At 28.4% G+C, this 20505-nt stretch overlaps 1 protein-coding gene and 1 long non-coding RNA gene across 2 annotated transcripts; both read left to right on the top strand.

The window, feature by feature from the left end:
- The first annotated feature begins 1963 nt into the window (after nucleotides 1-1963).
- LOC100775920 (uncharacterized) lies at nucleotides 1964-4532 on the top strand. The gene is made up of 7 exons (XM_003533272.4): nucleotides 1964-2279; nucleotides 2668-2848; nucleotides 3189-3259; nucleotides 3341-3418; nucleotides 3818-3905; nucleotides 4097-4152; nucleotides 4283-4532. The coding sequence occupies exons 1-7, from the start codon at nucleotides 1991-1993 to the stop codon at nucleotides 4354-4356; spliced, it is 837 nt and encodes a 278-aa protein (XP_003533320.1). The 5' UTR covers nucleotides 1964-1990; the 3' UTR covers nucleotides 4357-4532.
- Nucleotides 4533-7164: 2632 nt separating this feature from the next.
- On the top strand, nucleotides 7165-9240 carry LOC102666905 (uncharacterized). The gene is made up of 4 exons (XR_416050.4): nucleotides 7165-7490; nucleotides 7880-7962; nucleotides 8082-8196; nucleotides 8425-9240. It is a non-coding gene; the product is annotated as an uncharacterized lncRNA (long non-coding RNA).
- Nucleotides 9241-20505: the final 11265 nt, after the last annotated feature.

The following is a 20505-nucleotide window of genomic DNA, read 5'->3' on the forward strand; positions in this document are numbered from 1 at the left end:
GAAGGGTTTGGGGTTGTTGTGGGGTTTATGCAGCCTTTTCGGTAGGGTTTAAACTTTTCCAACAAGAAAAAGAAAACGGAACGGTTCACACTCGACACGTGTGAGAGAGAGAATTAATCGGGGTGGGCCGTTTGTGCTGTGGATCCCCATAGACCCAACTTTCAAAACTAAAAATATTATCAACGGGGTTTCTGTTTACATCATCTTTTTACTCTTCACACCTCCTTTTCTTTTTAATATTTTAGATAATACTTAAATTACCCTTTTCCTACACAAAAGGTAACTCTTCGTCTCTCTCTTTCTCTCTCCTTGTCTGTCTTTCAAGAATAAAATAAAGTCTTTATATTTAAATTATTTTCTTCATCTTGTAAAAAACAAAAACAAAGAAGTCGATCTATTTCACATTTAGTTTTATTATTTGATGAAGGGATTAATTTGAATTTGAGTGGATGGAATTCTTAACCTAAAAACTAGAACTCTTTCGGTGTAGATTCAGGTTAACATGTTGACAGCAGATTGTGTTTCTTTCTGTGTAGATTTAGACTCTCATCAATAATTGAGATGATCGATATGGATGTTAAGATTAAAATTATGTAAAAGAACTCTTATAATTAGATTGATGTTTGTTTAAACATCACATTTATTTAAGCAGCTAAAAACTGACGTGACAATCGTTCCAGTCATGCCTAGCATACATGAGCATTTTCAATGAAACTTTTTAAACGAAATTTCTTAAGTTATTTTTTTAACTCTCACACCACTCACTATATTACTATAAAAAATTTATAGAACTCAATAGTTGACAAATTTTAATTTTGCAGGTGATAAACACATGATATATAACTCAATAGTTCAACATATCATTTTAATTTTGCATAAAAGAAAACACATGTTCATAGATGACAAATTTTTCAACAACTTAAAAGACATAGTAGAGCTTGAAACATTTCTCGATCATGTGAGAATAACAAAAATTGAATTTTATATTTATACATATAGTTATATCATTACTTTAACGTACATTTTGTGATAAATAAAATAAATTTTCAATATTTAAAGATCTTATTTTTGCATATTTATTGTTTCAAAATTAAAATTCATATGAATTAATATTTTAATTTGTAATACAAATAAATTTAAATAAGAAGTATAAAAATGTGAGGTCTATTTTGAAACTGTTAAAAATAAGTTCAGAACTCATTATTAGATTCTAATATTAGAGTGAAAACTAGTCATTTCTCTTAAATTTTATGTGACAACAAAGAACCTACTTGAAAAAAATGTTAAGAATCCAAATATAATTTTCTTACCTTGCAGATACTATAAGTACTTGAATCTAATTTTTTGAAAAATTAAACTAAACAATGTCCATTCGTAGATGAATTAATTTTACTTAAATACAAGATAAATTAGAAAAAAATGCCATTTAAAACATTCATTTTATCGTGTTATAATAATAATAATATATGATTTATTATTTTTTTAAAAGATGAAATAATAAAAATCAAGGCTTGATATATTTTTTACTCCAAATTTTTTAATTTGATGAATTTTATCAATAATTTTTAAAAAACTTATAAATTTTATCATCGTCATTTTATTATTAACATAATTATATTTTTTACTCTTAACTTATTATTTGTTTTCCTAACTTTTTTTAAAACAAATTTTACCTCCAATTTTATTCTTAAAATTAAATAAACGACAGATAGGATAAAATTTATTAGAGTAGCAAATTAAAAAATTAAAGATAAAATTTGCCAAATATTAAAAAAATTAAGGATAAAAAATTGTAACTAACCCTGCAATGAAATACTTTTATAACAATACAACGTGAAAAATTATAAAAATATAAATACTTTCTTAATCAAGGTCTATTGGGGGGAGGGTATGCAGAAAGACACGTGTCATATAGATAGAAGCGGTAAAATGTGGTCAGAAATTTGACCGTTATGGTACGATGTTGCTGGAAAGTACAAAGTGTAATGTAATGGGTGAAGATCTCTCAGAACAGAAGAAGAGAATGGGGAGAGTGAGAGAGAAAGAAAAATGCGGCGACTATGAAGCTCTCAGAAAGGCTCGCATTTTAGAGAATCAGGCTCGCTTGGAGTCTCTTGGTGTTGCCAATACCGTTTCTCAGCTCCGACAACAAGCCAAGAAGCAACAACAACCTCGTACTCACCCAAAAAAACTGTACGGTCTCACCCCTTTGCGCCGCTCTCAGCGAATCAACAACCTTACGCCGCCACCCTTTCAGCCTTCCACACCCATAAAACAAGGTTTAAGCTTTTTTTCTCTACTCTTCTTGCTCACAATTTTGTATCTTTGGAAGACTACTATTGTGAAATTTAATGTTTGAAAGACTAAATCTTTGGAGGATCAAATTAAAGGTACAATTGTTTTGATCCTCCAAAACATACACGTGACATGGCATTTCTGCAACATTGGTTCTTCATTTGAAAATTTATGCCATACGTTTTTTTACTCATTCATAAGGAATCAACATTTTACATTATTCTCTATTTTTGAAGGACTAGTATGTATGATGTATTTTATAAGTGAAGTAACATGTGACCACTAGGGGTATATATTTGGAAGACCATGATTGTTATTACTTTTTCTTCAAGCACTGCTTGTTTTGGTGACTTTTGCTGTGAATTGTGACAGAGAAGAAGGTAACTGTGTGTGAAGAGAAAGAAGAGGAGCAGAGGCCTGCCAATGCTCCTTTCATAAACCTAAGCAATGCAGATCTTTTGCTTTCAGCAGAGAGTTCTGCTCGGCGCTGTGATAGCAAGGGCAGAGGTAGTGTCTACAATCCAGTTTTGGGGATATGCTGCCATTTTTGCAGGTCCATTTTCTCACTCCCTTTTGTTAACAACTGGAGATTAATTTAATGTTTTAGTGATCTTTGGTCACAAATTCTTTACTTGGTTTGTTATTTGGGGTATAAGGTTCACAGTTTGGTGGTATATGCTTTATATTAGAAGCTTATATTAGTTTTTGATATTTGGGGTAAGGTTCACAGTTTGTGGTATATGCTTTATATTAGAAGCTAAGCTATTAAGCTAATACAAAATGATGATACTGTCTTTGGTCATTGCCTAAAATTTGACATTCAATCTGGTCGATGTTAGAGAAATTCCCTGATTGGTAAAAGGTTTAATGTGGTGCTATATACACAAATGCAGGCAAAAGAAATTGTGTGGTGAAGAAGATTGCAAGAGATGTGGCAATTTTGATGTGAATGAACCATGCCTGGGTCAGACTTAAAATGGTCTTATTTTGAGTTCTTCTTTTTTTGCATTCGTTTCACAGCATTTTGACAATGTTTTTCTAACAGGAAAGACTGATTGTTCTGTCTGTCACTCTAGCACTGGTGTTTTTTGTAGAGCCTGTCTCAAGATTCGATATGGAGAAGGTGAGAAAAAATAGTCCAGCCAATGATAAGGGGCAGCTAAACATGGCAAATGAAATTAAAATTGCATTAAGAAAAATCCTTGGTTTCACATTAACTTTGGTTGTACATCCCTGGCCAATCTTAAGAGCTTGGTTTTACATTTGTTTGATATATATTTAAGTGAAATAATCTTAGTTGTCCCACGCTCATACCTGCATCTAGAGGTCAGATGTTATAAAGTTATTACTTATTTTTCATTCTTTTTGAAATAAAACTATCTTATGCTATTAATTTGTTTCATCAGAAAGTTACAAGTTAACCTTTGAACTCAATAGTGTGATGTTCTAAAATATATAAAAAGGCTTATTAAGAATGGCTCATGTTGATAGTCTGAAACTGTTCACTATTGTTCTGTTTTAGAAATAGAGGAAGTGAGAAAGAACAAGGAATGGACGTGTCCTCATTGCATAGAAGCAAAAGGAATAAACCCTCACTGGATATGTAACAGGTAGAGCCATTAAACTTTACCCCCTACTTAATTATTTGGGTTTTGATACTGTAAATATATTAGTGTGCAGAATTCCTCAGGAGTTAAGACACATATTAAACTACAAGATGTTGAGAATATAGAGGTAGAACTATTAAATGTGTAGACAATTTATTTTGATCTGATTCAAGATGTGTCTCCTTTTTATGTAGTTCAATATGCCTGAGGAAACGAAAAATGCCTCCAACTGGAATAGCAGTATACAGAGGTTAGTCTTTCAATTGTCACTTCATCTTTATTGTTGTTGTTGATATTAATTTCTTCAATGCTAATATCTTTGTACTGAGTGTGGTACGTTTTTCTTTTTTGTTTTCTTTGATCTGCTGAAATGAATGAAGCTCGGGAAATGGGATACAAATCAGTGGCACATCTACTAATGGAAGAACTTAAACGTGGAAAATGCAAGATCTAGATGCAATCAGAAGTTGTTTTCTAAGTTTTTCTAACTTGGTAGAACTTTGTTAACATTTGCTTTTGCAAAGTTTTCTAGTGGCACTCATATTAGACTTCTATTCTAGTGCTCCATTTAATTTCTTTATGAAAAACAACACACTATGTATGATTTATATGTAACCTGTGTTGTGCCTATATAAAGTTGAAACAGGAAACAACTTGAGTGCTTTTTTTATGATAGAGGATAAATGGATAATTTTTGGATAAGGACGGCTATTCTGGTTAATTTTTAAAATAATTAAGAACTACTAGAGTCATAATCATTTAGTAATTTAGCTTCCATGCTTTAATGTTTAATCACATGCATGCGGTTGATCCTTATCATGTAGAGGGTTATTGACAAAGATGGAAGATGGAACAGTAGTAGTTAAATATTCAAATAGGAAATTGGAATGAATTCATTTTAAATAAAAATAAAAATGATGTGTAAATATAGGTCAAGTAACACCATTTTCAAGCAAGTTTCATATAAAATTCCCACTTGTGAAGAAATTAATTATTTCATAGAAGGATTATGGATGTTGAGACCGTAGAGGAACATTGGTTGGTCAAGTTTAGTTTATGGCCAAGTGACATCCATGTAAAATTTTATATAATCTGCGCGTGTGAATTCAAATTAACCAAATAAAACTGAAATAGCATCTAAACAGCAGTCTGGCAAATCGAAGTGATACATAACACGAGAATTTTTCTTTATTTTTGTATACAACATGTGAGTTTTTTTATTATATAATAATATGTATATATATATAATATTCACGTAACACTTTTGCATGCATAGCACTGCTGATTGAGGTAATGGAAAAATTGTTTACAAATTAACTGATATCAACAACTCAGATATTATCCATATATCCATAGGTTAAAGAGGTTTCATAACAGTATGTTCTGGTTATGGATTCAGTGATTTTAAGGGGGAAAAGTTAAGGTAGTTTTCTCTCATTTTAGGCCATTAGATCAATCTTATAGTTTATACTTCTGGGACCTATTGTAAAAGAAATTTTTGCGATGATATAAAACCGCTAGAATACAAATAAATATAAAAATAAAATTAATTTCAAAGTAAAAAATAAAAAAATCTTCCAAAACAAGCGACAAAATTCAAGCTATCAAATTGATTAAATGGACTAAAAATGAACACCAAATTACTTTCCCTTGTTAATGGTTAGTTAATGTAACTAAATCCATTTCCATATGCTGGGGCTATTCATTTCTAAGATCAAAATCCATAGCCAAGTCATCGTAAATCCCAACACTTGCCTCATCTTTGTAGTCACCAAGTTGTTCAGGTTTGAGCTTAATTACACTTTGACCTTCAAACCCTGCCCGAAGGAATGTGACATACTTGTGGCCTTGGTCAAAGGGTGTTCCTACCAAAATCATTATCTTTGTACCAAGCTATTGCTATGATCCTCCTATACACTACTCTGAAAAAATTCTATATAACGACGACTTTAACACACATTCAAAGACGATACGATTTTGAACCGTCTTCTTTAAATTCAACATCGTAAAAAGTTTTGATTTTTCATAATAGTATTATTCTAAGACGGTTCTCAAAGAACTATCTTAGAATATTTTATAAAAAATAAAATTAAAAAAAAATTAAAGATAAAAATCATCTTAGAATGTAGACTTTTTAAGATGATTTTTTGAAAAAATTAAAAATTTTAAGACAATTTTCTAAAAAATCATCTTAAAATATTCTAAGACGGTTTAGAATGTCTTTTTATAAAAAAATTTAAAACTTTCTAGAAATTGACTATAATTACATCTAGTATTCACGGTGCATAATCTCATTCACATGCATATTTTAAAATGTTCTACCGAATTCAAAACTAATAAACAAGATTCATCCTATAATAAAACCTCCATATCTAAAGAAAGATCAAACTAGAAAACATATTCTAACATATTTTAAGATACAGTAATAATATTATAAAATATTATCCACATATTCTAACATGAATCATTCTCTACTCTATGCTTGAATAATGACATGAAAGGTACAAATATTACAAACTATATGCTTTTTTCTTAATTCATTACTTAGCTAATATCAACAAAACATTTAACTACAAAGAACAAATATTATCTCAGCCATGATAATATCTTTTGTCACAGGATAACGCAACTTCAAGGGATCATCTTTTGATTCACGTGACTTGACTTTTTGAACATTGATAAAAAAATAAAATCAGTGGGTTCAATTATATAAATATAGATAAAATAAAATATAAAAATATAAGATTTTATTTACAAATTTGATGAATTTTAAAAAATGAGGGGGTGCAAGTGTCCACCCTCACAACCATGTAGGTCCGCCAGTGACAAGACCTATTAAATCATCACATCCAAACCCATATTAAAATAATATATCAAATTGGTTTTAATATGAAATATTCTATCGATTTACAAATTATCTATTACATATTTCTATTTTAGAACTTTAACAATTACAAACTATTTGAGTATCATCACAAACATTTAGTCTAAATTGAAGTTTAAAGTAGCAATGAATTTGAACACTAACATTTTTTGTGCAAAACAAAAAATCGCATTGGGATCCTTCCTTATTTTTCAATCTTATTAAATTTAACTTAGTTAAGTCAAAAACCCAACTATTGACAACTTGGATATTAATATTGACAATATGCAAAGTATATACTTAATATTTTATGTTTGGAGAGAAGGCCATAATATTAATTTATCCATTTTTCAGATGTGCTAATATCCTGTGCCTTCTATATTTGAAGGTAATATTAATTTATCCATTTTTTATGTGCTTAATGGCAGAGCAGATATACAAGTTTAATCATTCTGAATACCTTTTCAAGCATAGCACAGTACTTAAATCATTCATAACATTAAGGAATATCCTGTGCTTTTGTATCTCTGAAGGCTGTTTTAACTTTGAACTGAGGTGAGTTCAGGTAGAACTGTTGAAGGTTTACGGGATCTTCAGATTCCTTCAGGGATTCAACCTGGAGATTCTGTGAAGTTGTCGCGTTTGGGAGTTCCAAACATAAACAAACCATCTGTTTGAGGCGATCATTATTTCATTGTGAATGCTCTTATTCCCAAGGATATCAGGTCTGTATTTTTCTGACCATCTTTTTCTTATTTCTTATATCCCTAAAGAAAGAGTTCATCATTGATTTCTTGTTTAGTGTTTTGCCTGTGCCAAAAGTTTATGAGTTTTTGTACTTTGATTGTGGTTCCCAAGAGCAGCGTTTTTCAGTAAATATTTTATTTACTCATCAATCAAAGGCAATTGCTGTTATTGCCCTCTCTATGACTTCACAGTTAATTGATAAATAAAGTAGAAGTGTCTTGAGAACATATTACTACAGAGTTTAGTGTCTACAGTACACATGATGCCTTCCTCATAAATGAATGCTTTTGTCACTTGTACATATGTATTTATTTTAAGTTTCTTATATTTGTGATTTTTTTATCCTTAAATCCTGCTGCTTGTTTAGTGGCACCGAACGTGTACTTGTTGAGCAGTTAGCTTCACTAAAAGCATCTAGCAATAGGGATTCACTGTCTTCTAAAGACAATGGTAATAGTTCCTTTTACTCAGATACTTTTGAAATTAAAAAGTATAATAGGATAGAATTATGCTGAACATGCATGAACTAGAAAAATTATACAGGATTTTTTTGCAACTGTGCTTTCCAGGGATACCTAAAGGAAAATTCAATGAATTCATAAAAAGGGATCCAAAAGGTTACACTTCAAGCAAGGGAATAAAAAATGTTGGCTCTCTATGGGGATCAATCAAGAACTTCTTAAGGTATACCTCAGTTATGTGCTAATTCTGAAACAATCATGAATCATTTCACATGAATGCAAAAAATTGAACTTTCTAATTTGTCTTGAACAAAGAAGGCTACACCATCATTCAGAATTAGACAAATGAAGATTCTTGAAACTCTTAACTAACTAATCTTCCAACTTCCAAGCAGAAATCCTTCATGAATAATATAGATAAAGACTCTTACCAATTTCCTGATGTATACAGGGGAGGACAGTCTGAAGAAAGGTTTGCCTCTATCAGCATGGTTACGACAGCATTATTATGGAGATCTGGCCACCAAAATCCTGTCCCTGATTACTTTTTTGTTGTTTGCATTATAACTTGGATTTTTGCCTCTATAGCAAAGTCTAAGCATTCGATACTTCAGAAAAGATCTGAGTCCTTTAATAGAACACACGGTGAAAAAAATTAAGGGTATGCTTGGTTAGAAGATTAAAAAATAGGAAGGGTAGTGGAATGGTTTTGATTTTTTAGGCCTTGGAGCTGGGTAGAAAGATGTATATTGGTGATAAGAGGGTAAAAAAATTAGTTTCAGCTTTTTTTCAAACTATGAGAGGTCAAAATTGAGAGAGTGGAGTAGGAATGAGTTCCACTACACTAAACACCCCACACCACTGCTATACGAAGCACGTGTTAGTAATTTCTTCCAAAATTCTCTTCTATTTTTTTTAGTTCTCCTACACCCCTAAAACATTCTGTGTGAGCTAAGATTAGTGGTTTGAACTCACCCTATATGCTCTCCCACCATGGCAACCCTTGCTAAAACATGGTCCTGTCTAAATATTTCAAGCAGTGAAGTTACATTCAAAATATCCCTTCAATTTGGCATGCCGTGTGAATTCTTAACATTAGCAAACTTGTTAAAAGAAACTAGGAAAGTGAAGAGAGAGGATGGCAACTCATGTGGTTGGTTAACGCGGTTCTAAATTGTATTTGGATGTGGTAATTTGTTGTCAAGTTTTTAATCTGTTTGTTCCAGTTACCAACATATGATGAAAATAATAAAATAGAATTTTAACATGGTTGGTTCTGTTTTTAGCTTTATTAAAGTATCAATGAAGATTCAGGAAATTTGTATGCTTGAGAATTGTTACGATGAAAAATTATTTTGAACCAAAGTAATCTATATTTAGAAATTTTTAGTTTAAAGTAAAGTTATTAGCAAAATTTTCAGTATATTTTGGCTTTTATTTATTGCAAAAGCTTCTTAAGTTGTTTTAACTTAAATCATTTTAGACTTTAGTCATTTTTTTATATGAAACTAAACATGTAAATATTTATTTAAAATTATGTTGGCTAACCTAGTAGGATCAACCTAGTGGTGGAAGGGAGTTTGGGGTAGACTTGGATTCAATCTTCATTATTGTTATTGTACACTAAAAAACAAATACTAGTTTTTTAACATGATTTTTGAAAATCAAACATGCCTCAAAACACACTAAATATAGTCAAAGAAATTGTGATTGGGTCAATACTTCAATGAAATTACAATAAAGTATATCTATTCTGCTGATAGAGTAATCAGGGTTGCCCTATTAACTCTGACCTAACCCAGGTTTCTCTACAATCTGTCACATATATGTTGGCCTTGGGTCTACAAGGTGCGGTAAACAACTCTTTATTATGTAAATAATGGTTTGGCTATGTACTATATTTAGCTTTCCTTGAATTCTTTGCAAACTGGTTAGTATTCTAGTACCCCCTATGCATTTAACAATGTAGCACCAATAATTGGAATATCTGGAGCAATTTATTGGCCAATGCATACACATAAATCTTAAATCTCCATCAATAAATGTCTCGTAAATCAAGCTAAAGAAATGGAACCACTAGCTCTAACATGAACATCAAAGCAGAAAATGCTTAGCTGGCAAAATACTGTTGAACAAGTCCTAATTAGAGACTTCTCAGTTGTTGATCACATAAAAAGACTTGCTTATGATTAAGCTGTGCCACACAACTTATTTATAAGATCTTCAGAAATTTTCTCCACAATTTTTTTTTTTATCAATCTTCAGGTAATCCAATGTAATGATATTTTGCAGTAGGATTTCAATTGTTTCATCTCAGTTCTAGTCGAAATTGGAAACCGCTTTAATAATTCGAATGCCAATAAATTCAAATCGCTTTAATAATTCAACCACCTCGAAACCGATAGTTTCTGTTTCTCAACGATATATGGATTTGACTCTCGCATATAAAATTTAGTTGTCACTTTTTAATTTTTTGTTAAAAGCCAAGTTGCATAAGTTAACATTATTTAAAATTGTACCAATAACTAGAGAAATAAAAAAAAATACTTTAAATATAATGCTCATACTATTTCAACTTATATTTCATTTGATATGCATTGATAACATCATAAACCACACTCTCTTTGTCAATTCACTAATGAAATTAGTGCGTGTTTGGATTAGTGGTGAAAAAATTGATTTTGAATGAAATTGATTTTATAAAATTGATTATAGTTAAAATTGATTATAAGATAATGTGATTTTTGTTTGGATAACAGATATAAGAAAATTGATTTTTTAAGACAAGAATGTTGTTTGGATACTTTGAATTAAAATTTATTTTGAGTATGTAATTACTAAAATGGGTTTTAGTTATTTATACATGTCTTGTGTATTCTTATTTATTATTTATTATTATATTGATATGTCGATTATTAATTTAAAATAAACAGGTAGGTTTATAACAAGTTTTTTTATAATCAAATTAATAATTAAAATATTAGCTTGTCAAATAAAATGCATCACCTAAATAAAAACTTGCAATCGAATTTTTCTTTTTTAAAAGTGAGATAGTATGGACTAAAACAATAGCTTAGGTGGACATTTATCCTAAGAACTTTGAGTGGGTTTAGTGTTGCTGCAATCTGCATAGGGTTGTCTACTACCAAGCTTGCACAACTTTTTGAATTGTGATTGTGAAATTTAAAGCTATTCGCAAGGCTTTTCAAGTCCTTTACAGTTTGTTTGTACTTTTTCTATTACGTACATGTGTGCGTGTGTTTCTGTTCTACTCTTCCATTCCATTAGATCACACATGATTGAGAATGAGTAGGTGAAAGAGAGATAAAATTGGAAATCAGAACAAAATATCCACAGAGAATTGATTGTGAGATCCATAAACTATTTAAAGTAACGTAAAAAGAGATGCACATATCTTAAGCAAAATCAGATAAATTGAATTACCTAAATATTTCGTTTAATAACATAACCTACATATAACTGAGATAAACGCACGTTCAATTAATGAATAACATACACTTAGTCTTTTAAACTTTAGTATTTCGTAAGACTCGTAAGAGCTGCTTGCTATTCAAGAATCCATTGCGCATTATTTTATTAATCGACAGATTTATCCAATAACGATGTTGCCGTCTTCTAAAAAAAATTACAAGAGTAAGTAGCTATTTATGATGTTTAATTGAAACTGTCGGCATTATATATAGCTGCCGCATGCGACCATTAAGGTTAGATTTAGAAATCTAATTGCATGTTTGGATAAATATCTTAAACATATTTTTGGGTGCTGAACCAATTTTTGAAGAATATTCTTTTTATCCTACATTCTGGAGATACTTTTGAAAAGGTTCTAACCTAATCCAAACGTACCTTTGAAAGAATTATGTTTAACCAAGATGCCAAGATGCCAAGATTTAATCCTTCAATAATTGATAAAGTTATATAAATATATCTATAATTGCTATTTATTTATTTGGTGAATGTTTATAATTGTGTTATAATATTAGTTAGATATGATTATTTGATTTTTTTTTTATGAATAAACACTAGAAAAGATTTTCATTGTCTTTATTTTAAAAGAACTTTTTTATCAGCTTCCCCCCATCCCAACCCTCTTCTCTGTATTGCACTATTGCAGGCTGTAATGTAATCATGATGTTGTACCTTTTGCTATGTACATTACACATGGGTTACATGTTAGTAGTACTTTAGTTGTTCTGTTGCAATGTTCATTGCTCGTTTTAATTCTGAAGTCAGAATGCAATTTTTTTCCAAAAGAAAAAACATGTTTATATATGAAAGTCATCTTTTGGAAAATTAAAATTAAAATCTTTTATTTCATTAGTAAAGGCAATCTAATTGGCAATTTGATGCCAAAATCAAACGCTCATTAAAAATAAAAATAAAACGGATAAGTGATGCTAATCAAACAAGTATAAAATTTTAGACAAATCCCATTGCGCATTAATTTCATATGTAGTCAGCCATCAAATATTTTTCACTGACAATCAAAACAGGAAAGGGATTAAATTCAAACTTCAATAGCTCTAGATATAAACAGCTACGTACGTCCAATCAAATTAATCTTACATCTATTAATCAAAGAGTTGTGTTATTTATACAATAACTTATTCACCATTATGTTTTCCTCGAAACAAAACAAAAAAACTGGTTCACCATTTTATATATTTATCTCTTTTCATTGCATCATTTATTTTATATCATATACTTCTTTTTCTTTTCTTTTCCTCTTGATTGTATAACTTATTTTATTTATTAAATGGTGGGCAGTGATTTTTAGTTTAAAAACTTGTTTAATTGTGCCAAATTAAGAAAAAAAAAAGACCAATATTCCGAAACCCACTACAAGGTCACGAGTTATTAAATGATAGGCTGAGATAATTGAAAGTTTTATTAGAAAAAAAAAAGCTTACAAAAATTATTTTATTAAAAAAAAAACTTACAAAGATTATTTATCAGAGCCTCTCCTTCTCCCTCTAACTGCGATTCATGCTTTCACATAATGCATGTTAGAAATCACAATATGCCAACACTTTGTTTTCTAGTAATCAAATCACACCTTTTCCCGCAATAGGAGGCAATAACAGTGCAAGTGTTAGTTTACATCTTTTACAATCTACATATCCTACTTAACATCCACCAAATTCAATTATATACATTGTTTCAAAATCCTACACGTATCCATAAATCTTTGAGTGATTAAGAAGACATTCATTAATGCTTTCTTATGATCAACCACTATATCCATTTGCGGGCTTTCTCAGCAAAATTAGCTGACATATAGAAGAAACTTCTATTTATATAGCACAAGAAACATAAGAGTTTTAAAAGTAGGTCTAGGTGAATTGCGTTGGTCATCTCATGGGTAACCAAATTGGAAATTTATTATCTCTCTGTCTAAAGTGTACGTAGAAAAGTAACCTAATTGACTAGCTAGCTAGCTTTCCAACTAGAAGAAGCCCTTGAAAACAGCTAAGTTTGTGTTGATGTTGCATGCATGTGTGTACTGTGTTGTGGACAATAATTAAGGTGTACTACCAAACCTTCAAGAAAAGTGTACCCAAAAATCCCACCAACACTTTCCATTCTATTATTTTGATTTTTCATTTTAGATTTTGGTTAGATTGTAGTGTAGCTAGGTTAGATTGTTTTCCTTTTTCTATGATCCCATTGCTCGATCGTTTACTTTCTAAACTTGAAGTTATTATTAATATTGTGAGATGGTAGTTTTACCTGTTGGATGGTCCTACTCCTACATATCTATCATTTTTATAATGACTTATCATAGTTATTTATTGTGTTTAAAATCTCTTCACCAACTATGTTTGTTAACGTTTGTGCATGGGTCTCTAAAGTTTACAATTATCAAGTGTGTCTTAAGGTAAAACTTTCACCAACTTACCAAAAATATTGGGATGGAAGAAAGAATTATAACGTTATGTTGGGCTCATAAGTCACAACCAACATTAGACCAAAGTTCGTCTTTTGATGGAAAATAATTTATTAAGGATAAGTGTATAAAGTATGTTGTCCAAGAATTCGAATTGGTGATATCAAGAGTCGGAACGTTACAATACATTGGCATATCTATAACTTTTTAAGACATCAACTGAATTTTCAATTATTTTTTTTGTCTTATTGGTTTGCCCATTTCGCATAGCAATGCATCGTTTCTTATCCCCAAGAGCAAGTGTGTGGACTGGGATCTACTATTGTTGTTGCGACTATACTTTTTTTTCTTGCTAAATTGTTATTTCTTAATATTATTCTCATTATTTCCCCATGTATATTTTCCATCTTCCCACTATGGTTCTATACCAAATAAACTTCGTTAAGGTTTGGTTTTTTTCATATTTGATTCTTAAGATGTCTTATTTTTTTAATTGGTTTCTTTTATGATCCGATCATGCATGTAATGATTTTGCTTTGCATGACCAAAAACAGAATGTGACACGTTACGGAAATAAGTCATGATTATATTCTGTGTTAATATTCTGGAATACTAATTAAGAAATGCATTTGAAAACAATGTTTGAACCAATTTTTATTTTTTATTTTTTCACTTGACCCATAGTCATGTTCTTTTAAAATCCCTTTTGAATATATATTTAAAGTAGTCTAGACTGAAAAGGCTTTTAACTTCTTTATATTTTTCTACTTTAGATTATCTGCGTGTATATTGAAATTGATAAATGAGTTGAGGAGTGGCCCTTGTGAGTTGTGAGATTTTTATATATGGAATTTTTACATAATGCGAAATGAAGTTAAATTATAAACTTAAATTTTAACAACTTAATTATCAATATGAATTATTAACACAGAATATATGGTTTTGCTATTATTTTCATTCAAAATTTAATTAATAGTTTATTAAGTAGTAAGCACTGATTATTACAGTATAAATGTATAATTTTATAACTAATTTCATAATTAATAGTGCAATTATACACACTCAAATTTGTATAATTTGTGTATCGCTATTTTTCATTATTTCATTAGCTAGGAAAATTATTATTATTATTATTATTATTATTATTATTCCAATAAAATAATTCAACCTCTATATAAATTAAAAAATAAATTATTTGAGTGTGTAATATATTATACTTTCATTTAATTACGTATTACCATATAAATGTTTAGTAAACATTGTGAATATATTAAATTAAAGTTTAGAGAAATTTCAATTTGATCATTGTTGTGTAAGATCTTCAAATTCATGTGTTTTCATTAAATTTAAATCATCAACTAATTTTACCATAAATAATCTCAAACCTAGCTAATAATAGTAATAAACTCAGCTAAACATGGGATACCACATGGCTGTTGCCTGTTGGTATGACATTATTACCTTTTGTAAATCAACGTGCGATTGTGACTTGTCCTTTCTTGACAGAAAAAATTAATTATATAATATTTTAATATTATAAGTCATATTTATTTACAAAATATTATGTTTTGTTTGATAAAAAATGATACTCTCACGATTCACTAAAGATAAACACAATACCTCATATAGTACGAGAATATGCGGTTTAGAATTTGTATTTGGAGCCTTTTCAACGGTTACCATTTAATCACATATAGGTGGAATGTTTTTATTTTTTTAATAATTATATTAAAAGTTATATTTAACATAATTTTGGATTAATTAATAATATAATTTTATATGGATAGTAAATAAAAACTAAAAACATTCTATATTTTCTATTATTTATTTTTTATACATACAAATTATATATATATATATATATAATAATAGTCAAATATGTTTTAATTTTACGTATGATTTGAGATGATTATATGATATTTTTGATACATTGAGTCTTGTTTTGAACTCAAAATTATGATAAAATAAGAAATAATATACAGATAATTTTGATTGGAAAATTGTTAAGATTTCTTAATGTTTTTAGGATTTTAGTCAAAAAAAATACAAGTGAATATTTGTTCGCTTAAGCAAAGCTTGTCATACGCTTAAGCGAGTCAAGATGGATTGAAGTGGATGAGTCATTGACTTGTCTTGCTCAAGCAAGCCTTCTTGGATGGTTGAGCAAGAGGATTTAGAAGCCGAATTATTAAAGCTGACTCGCTTAAGAACGCTTTAAAGCAAGTTCAAATAGACAAAACACTTGGAACCATTGAAGACTCTCACTTAAGCCTTTCCCAAGACACTTAAACGAGGAAAACAAAACAAGAAGGATATAAAGACTTCACTTATCCGCGACATTCTGAGCGCTTAAGTAAGATAAGACAGTAACAAATGAATTTTTGATTAAGGAGTCTCACTTACGCTCAAACGAGGAGCCTGTCAAACTCAAAAGTCCACTGAAATTATAAAACCCTGATTTGTAAAGGATGAGCAGCTAATCTCCTCATTCTTAATCAATAACACTGGTTATTTAGATTAATTTGCAAACATTGGAAATTAATCTAAATAACTTAGGCTGTTTCACCTAATATACTAGAGTTAAAATATATTTGTGAGTTGAAATAAAATTATATGAATAATTAAATTAATTGTATTTATTATATTAAAATAAGAAAAAATTAAGTCCAAACAACTCTGACCGTTCAAACATCTCAATTTTTACAACAACACTATTTTAAAGCTGGTGATTTCACTTGATGATACCGAAAAATCCCTAATAATATATTCATTTCAGTTTATCCGACTAAAAAGAACTTAATCCCAAGTATTAAAAAAATATTATACGTAGTTTAAAAAAACACACACACAACCACTCATCACATTATCTCTGAATCTGTGAAAGTTGCACCAAGAATTTTTTACATAAATCTATTTATATTTATATATATATATATATATATATATATATATATATATATATATATATATATAAATTAAAAGATGAATATTCTCAGACGTCAAAACTCAAAACAAGCATCCTTATTATTTTAAAACAATAAAACTACTGGCATTTATTAATTTAAGAGAAAAATTCGAATACCAAAAGTTTCCAATAAAATTTTGATAACAAGAGATGGAAATTATCCATTTTTTTAAAAAAATATCATACAATAATGGAAATGATATATAAAAGGTGACAGGGAAATTGAAGGAAAAGAAAAGAAACCAGCTCAGCACTCACTTTACTGTACAATTACATACATGTAGGGTTTCTTTTTGGCAGCGTGTCTTCATGACTCAGCACATTACATTCAACCTCTCTCTCTCCTCAAGAAAAAGAAAAAAAAATTATTTGTAAAAGAGATAGAATAAGAAAAAAACAAATTACAGGTTATCCAAAATCCTTTCTCAAGAATACTTCTCACACATCTTCTATACACATGTTTATAATTTTTTGTAATGTACTTTTTTGAAACCCACTCGTTTCAAGATATTATTAAACACTACACTCAATTAGGAATGTAAATGGATGTTGGAGCCAATATAAATACCCACAAAAATTATTCATGATGGATAAGTAATTATCTATTTAATGGATATAGAATCAAGTATGGACAATAATTCATAAATTTTAACGGGTATGAATACCTTTTGTATCCGATACTCACAAAAATAATAATAATAATAATAATAATAATAATATACATTATATTTTTTTAATTCACTGATAAAATATCATGTTTCTTAGTCCTTAATTGCTAAAAGATAGTTTGCATTCCTTAATTCACAAAAAAAATCATATTTCTTATAGAGATAAATTATGTTTCTTAATTCATAAAAAAAAATGTTTCTTATTTGCTAAAAATTCATTGTTTGTAAACGTGAATATGATTTTTATTTTTTTATTTTTATGATTAGGATTAGGATTGTTTTTTATAAAATAAATGCAATTTTTATTTAATTACTATCATAATTTTTATTTTTATTATTTTTTTAAAAAAATTATATTAATTAAAGTGCAGGTAACTAGGATAGATATGAATATTTAGGTACCTAATAAAAAAAGAACATAAGTATTAAAATTATTACCCATGTGAATATTAGTTTGAGATATGGGAATTTTTTTAAAAGTATGAGTATAAGAAAGGATGTTATAATAATCTAAAATGATTATACTTATTGTGATTCCTACCCTCAATATCATGATTATAAAAAAATATTATATATTATGTCTTTAACTTTTAGTTGGTTCATCATATTATAAATTTAATTTTGATAAATTATTATATAATTGATTAATTAAAAGGTATCTTAAATATAATTTTATAATAATCTTGTTATGTGTAGATTCAATTGAATGACATTGTAAAAAATTATATTTTAAATATAATTATTATAAAAGATAATAATCCTATTTTATATATCAACTAGTTGATCGATGATATAAAAATATTTATATTCTAGTTATATTCTAGACTTAAATATATATCTAATATCAATAATATACTCTATGTTTTGAATCCTAATAAAATTTTATTTTTTATCTGATGATGTGTCAATTAATCATTTATTTAAAAAGTAGGCTTGATATTTTTTAAATAATAGAGTTCCATTATTTTTCAGTAAAATAAATTCCTAAATAATAGAGACTAAAATAAATAAATATTTTTAACTTAAAAGGGATTGATATCCAATGTTTATAATCTTATAAGTATCAATAAATTATTTTCAAATAATAAAAATAATCTCATTAAAAAACAAATTATATGAAAAAAGTTATAAAGATTACAAGAATAAAACAAATATAATGTATTACATAAAGATTAGAAATATATTTAAGATTAAATTTGATTTTTAATTAAGTTATAACATTGGTGGTTAAAGATGAAGAAAATATATTATTAGGATAAATAATCATTTTCGTTTCTGAATGTATAGAATATTAACAAATTCATCTTTAAAAAATAAAAATTTAAATTATAGTCCCTGAAAGTGGAAAAAAAATGCGACAAATCTATTCATCCATAAACTTATGTCTGTTACTATTAATGAAAGAGTATACGTGACACAAAGAGACAAAAATATCACAAAAATGACTGTCGATATGGTTGTTAAACATATTGAACCAAACTGTCAATAAGTTATCATTAGACTAAAATGTCATTAATTTTCCATTAGACCAATGGCAGGAACTTTTTTTGAATCAAAATGTCACTAATTTTTCATTGGACCAAAATGTTAATATTTTTTTGGACCAAAATGTCAGTACGTTTTCATTAAATTAATTTGTTAAATTCCAAATTTCATTTCATTTAAGGGTAAAATATAATTTAATTTTCATCTTTTTCTCATTTTTTTATCGTTGCAAGTATAACATTACAATAAACACTTAAAAAAATAGGAAAACAAACATAATATTAATTAATAAACATAATTACTTTAACAAATATTATAACTCAAATGCAACCATAACAACACCAATAATATATTTTTTAAATTTTGATTAATTATTTTTATTGTTGCTTACAAGTTATTTATGTTAGATGTTACATATTTGTAGGATGAGATTAACTACTTTCAATCTATTCCACAAGTTGAACAATCTCAAGCTAATTTTATACTCCAACATCTAATGCTAAAAGCATTCCAGCTCCAACTCCAACTCCAACTACCACTCAAAGTGCTCCAACTCCTAGTGTTGTGAGTAGCTTTTATATATAACTTATTAGTTATTTTTAAATTATATTATGCATAACTAGTCACTATTTATAATTGTTGTAGGAAACAAGCTTCATACCTCCACCACTATCAATTGTGTTTAGACCACTTTCAGTTAGGTCTTCAACACCAATTCAAATTATATTCCTAGATGTACCATCTCATAGGATGAATCAATCGAATTACATGAGCTTCATACCCACACAGGGTTGTCCCACCACCAAGATTCGAAGAAGTGAAATATGAGATATGCTTGTATTTTGTTTATAGTAGATTCTGACTAATTATTATAATTTGAATAAATTTGTAATTGTTGATACACTTACAATGTTTATTTTTGTACATTGGTAGAATGTTTATTTTGAAAATTTTCTATTGTGACATCATTAAGCACTAACAAAATCAAGTTGAGTTGATTAACTTAATGATTGTATATTTTTGTTTAAGTTTCATATTTTGGATAGAGTACTGTCACATTAGAAATTTCATAGCAACGGGTAAATTATGTTTATAAATCAATATTATGTTTATTATTATGTTTATTCTAACTTATGTTTTGTTTTAACTTATGTTTGTTTTCTAATTTTTCAAGTGTTTATTGCAATGTTATCCTTACAATGATAAAAAAGAGAAAAATGAATATTAAATTATATTTTATCTTTAAATGAAACAAAAATTTAAGTCCAACAAATTAGTGAATGTTAATTTCCTGACATGTTGGTTAGTCCAATGTAAACATACTGATATTTTGGTAAAAAAAAAAATTACCAACCTTTTGGTTTAATGAAAAATATTGACAATTTGATTCAATTATAACTCAATGATATTTTGGTCGAAATTCAAGTGAATTTATCAACTCTCTACGTTTAGAGTGACTATTTATCCTATTTTTATAGGAGAAAGCTGATGGAAATTGCCGTGTAT

The sequence above is a fragment of the Glycine max genome, chromosome 9 (assembly GCF_000004515.6).
Source record: "Glycine max cultivar Williams 82 chromosome 9, Glycine_max_v4.0, whole genome shotgun sequence".
NCBI lineage: Eukaryota > Viridiplantae > Streptophyta > Magnoliopsida > Fabales > Fabaceae > Glycine > Glycine max.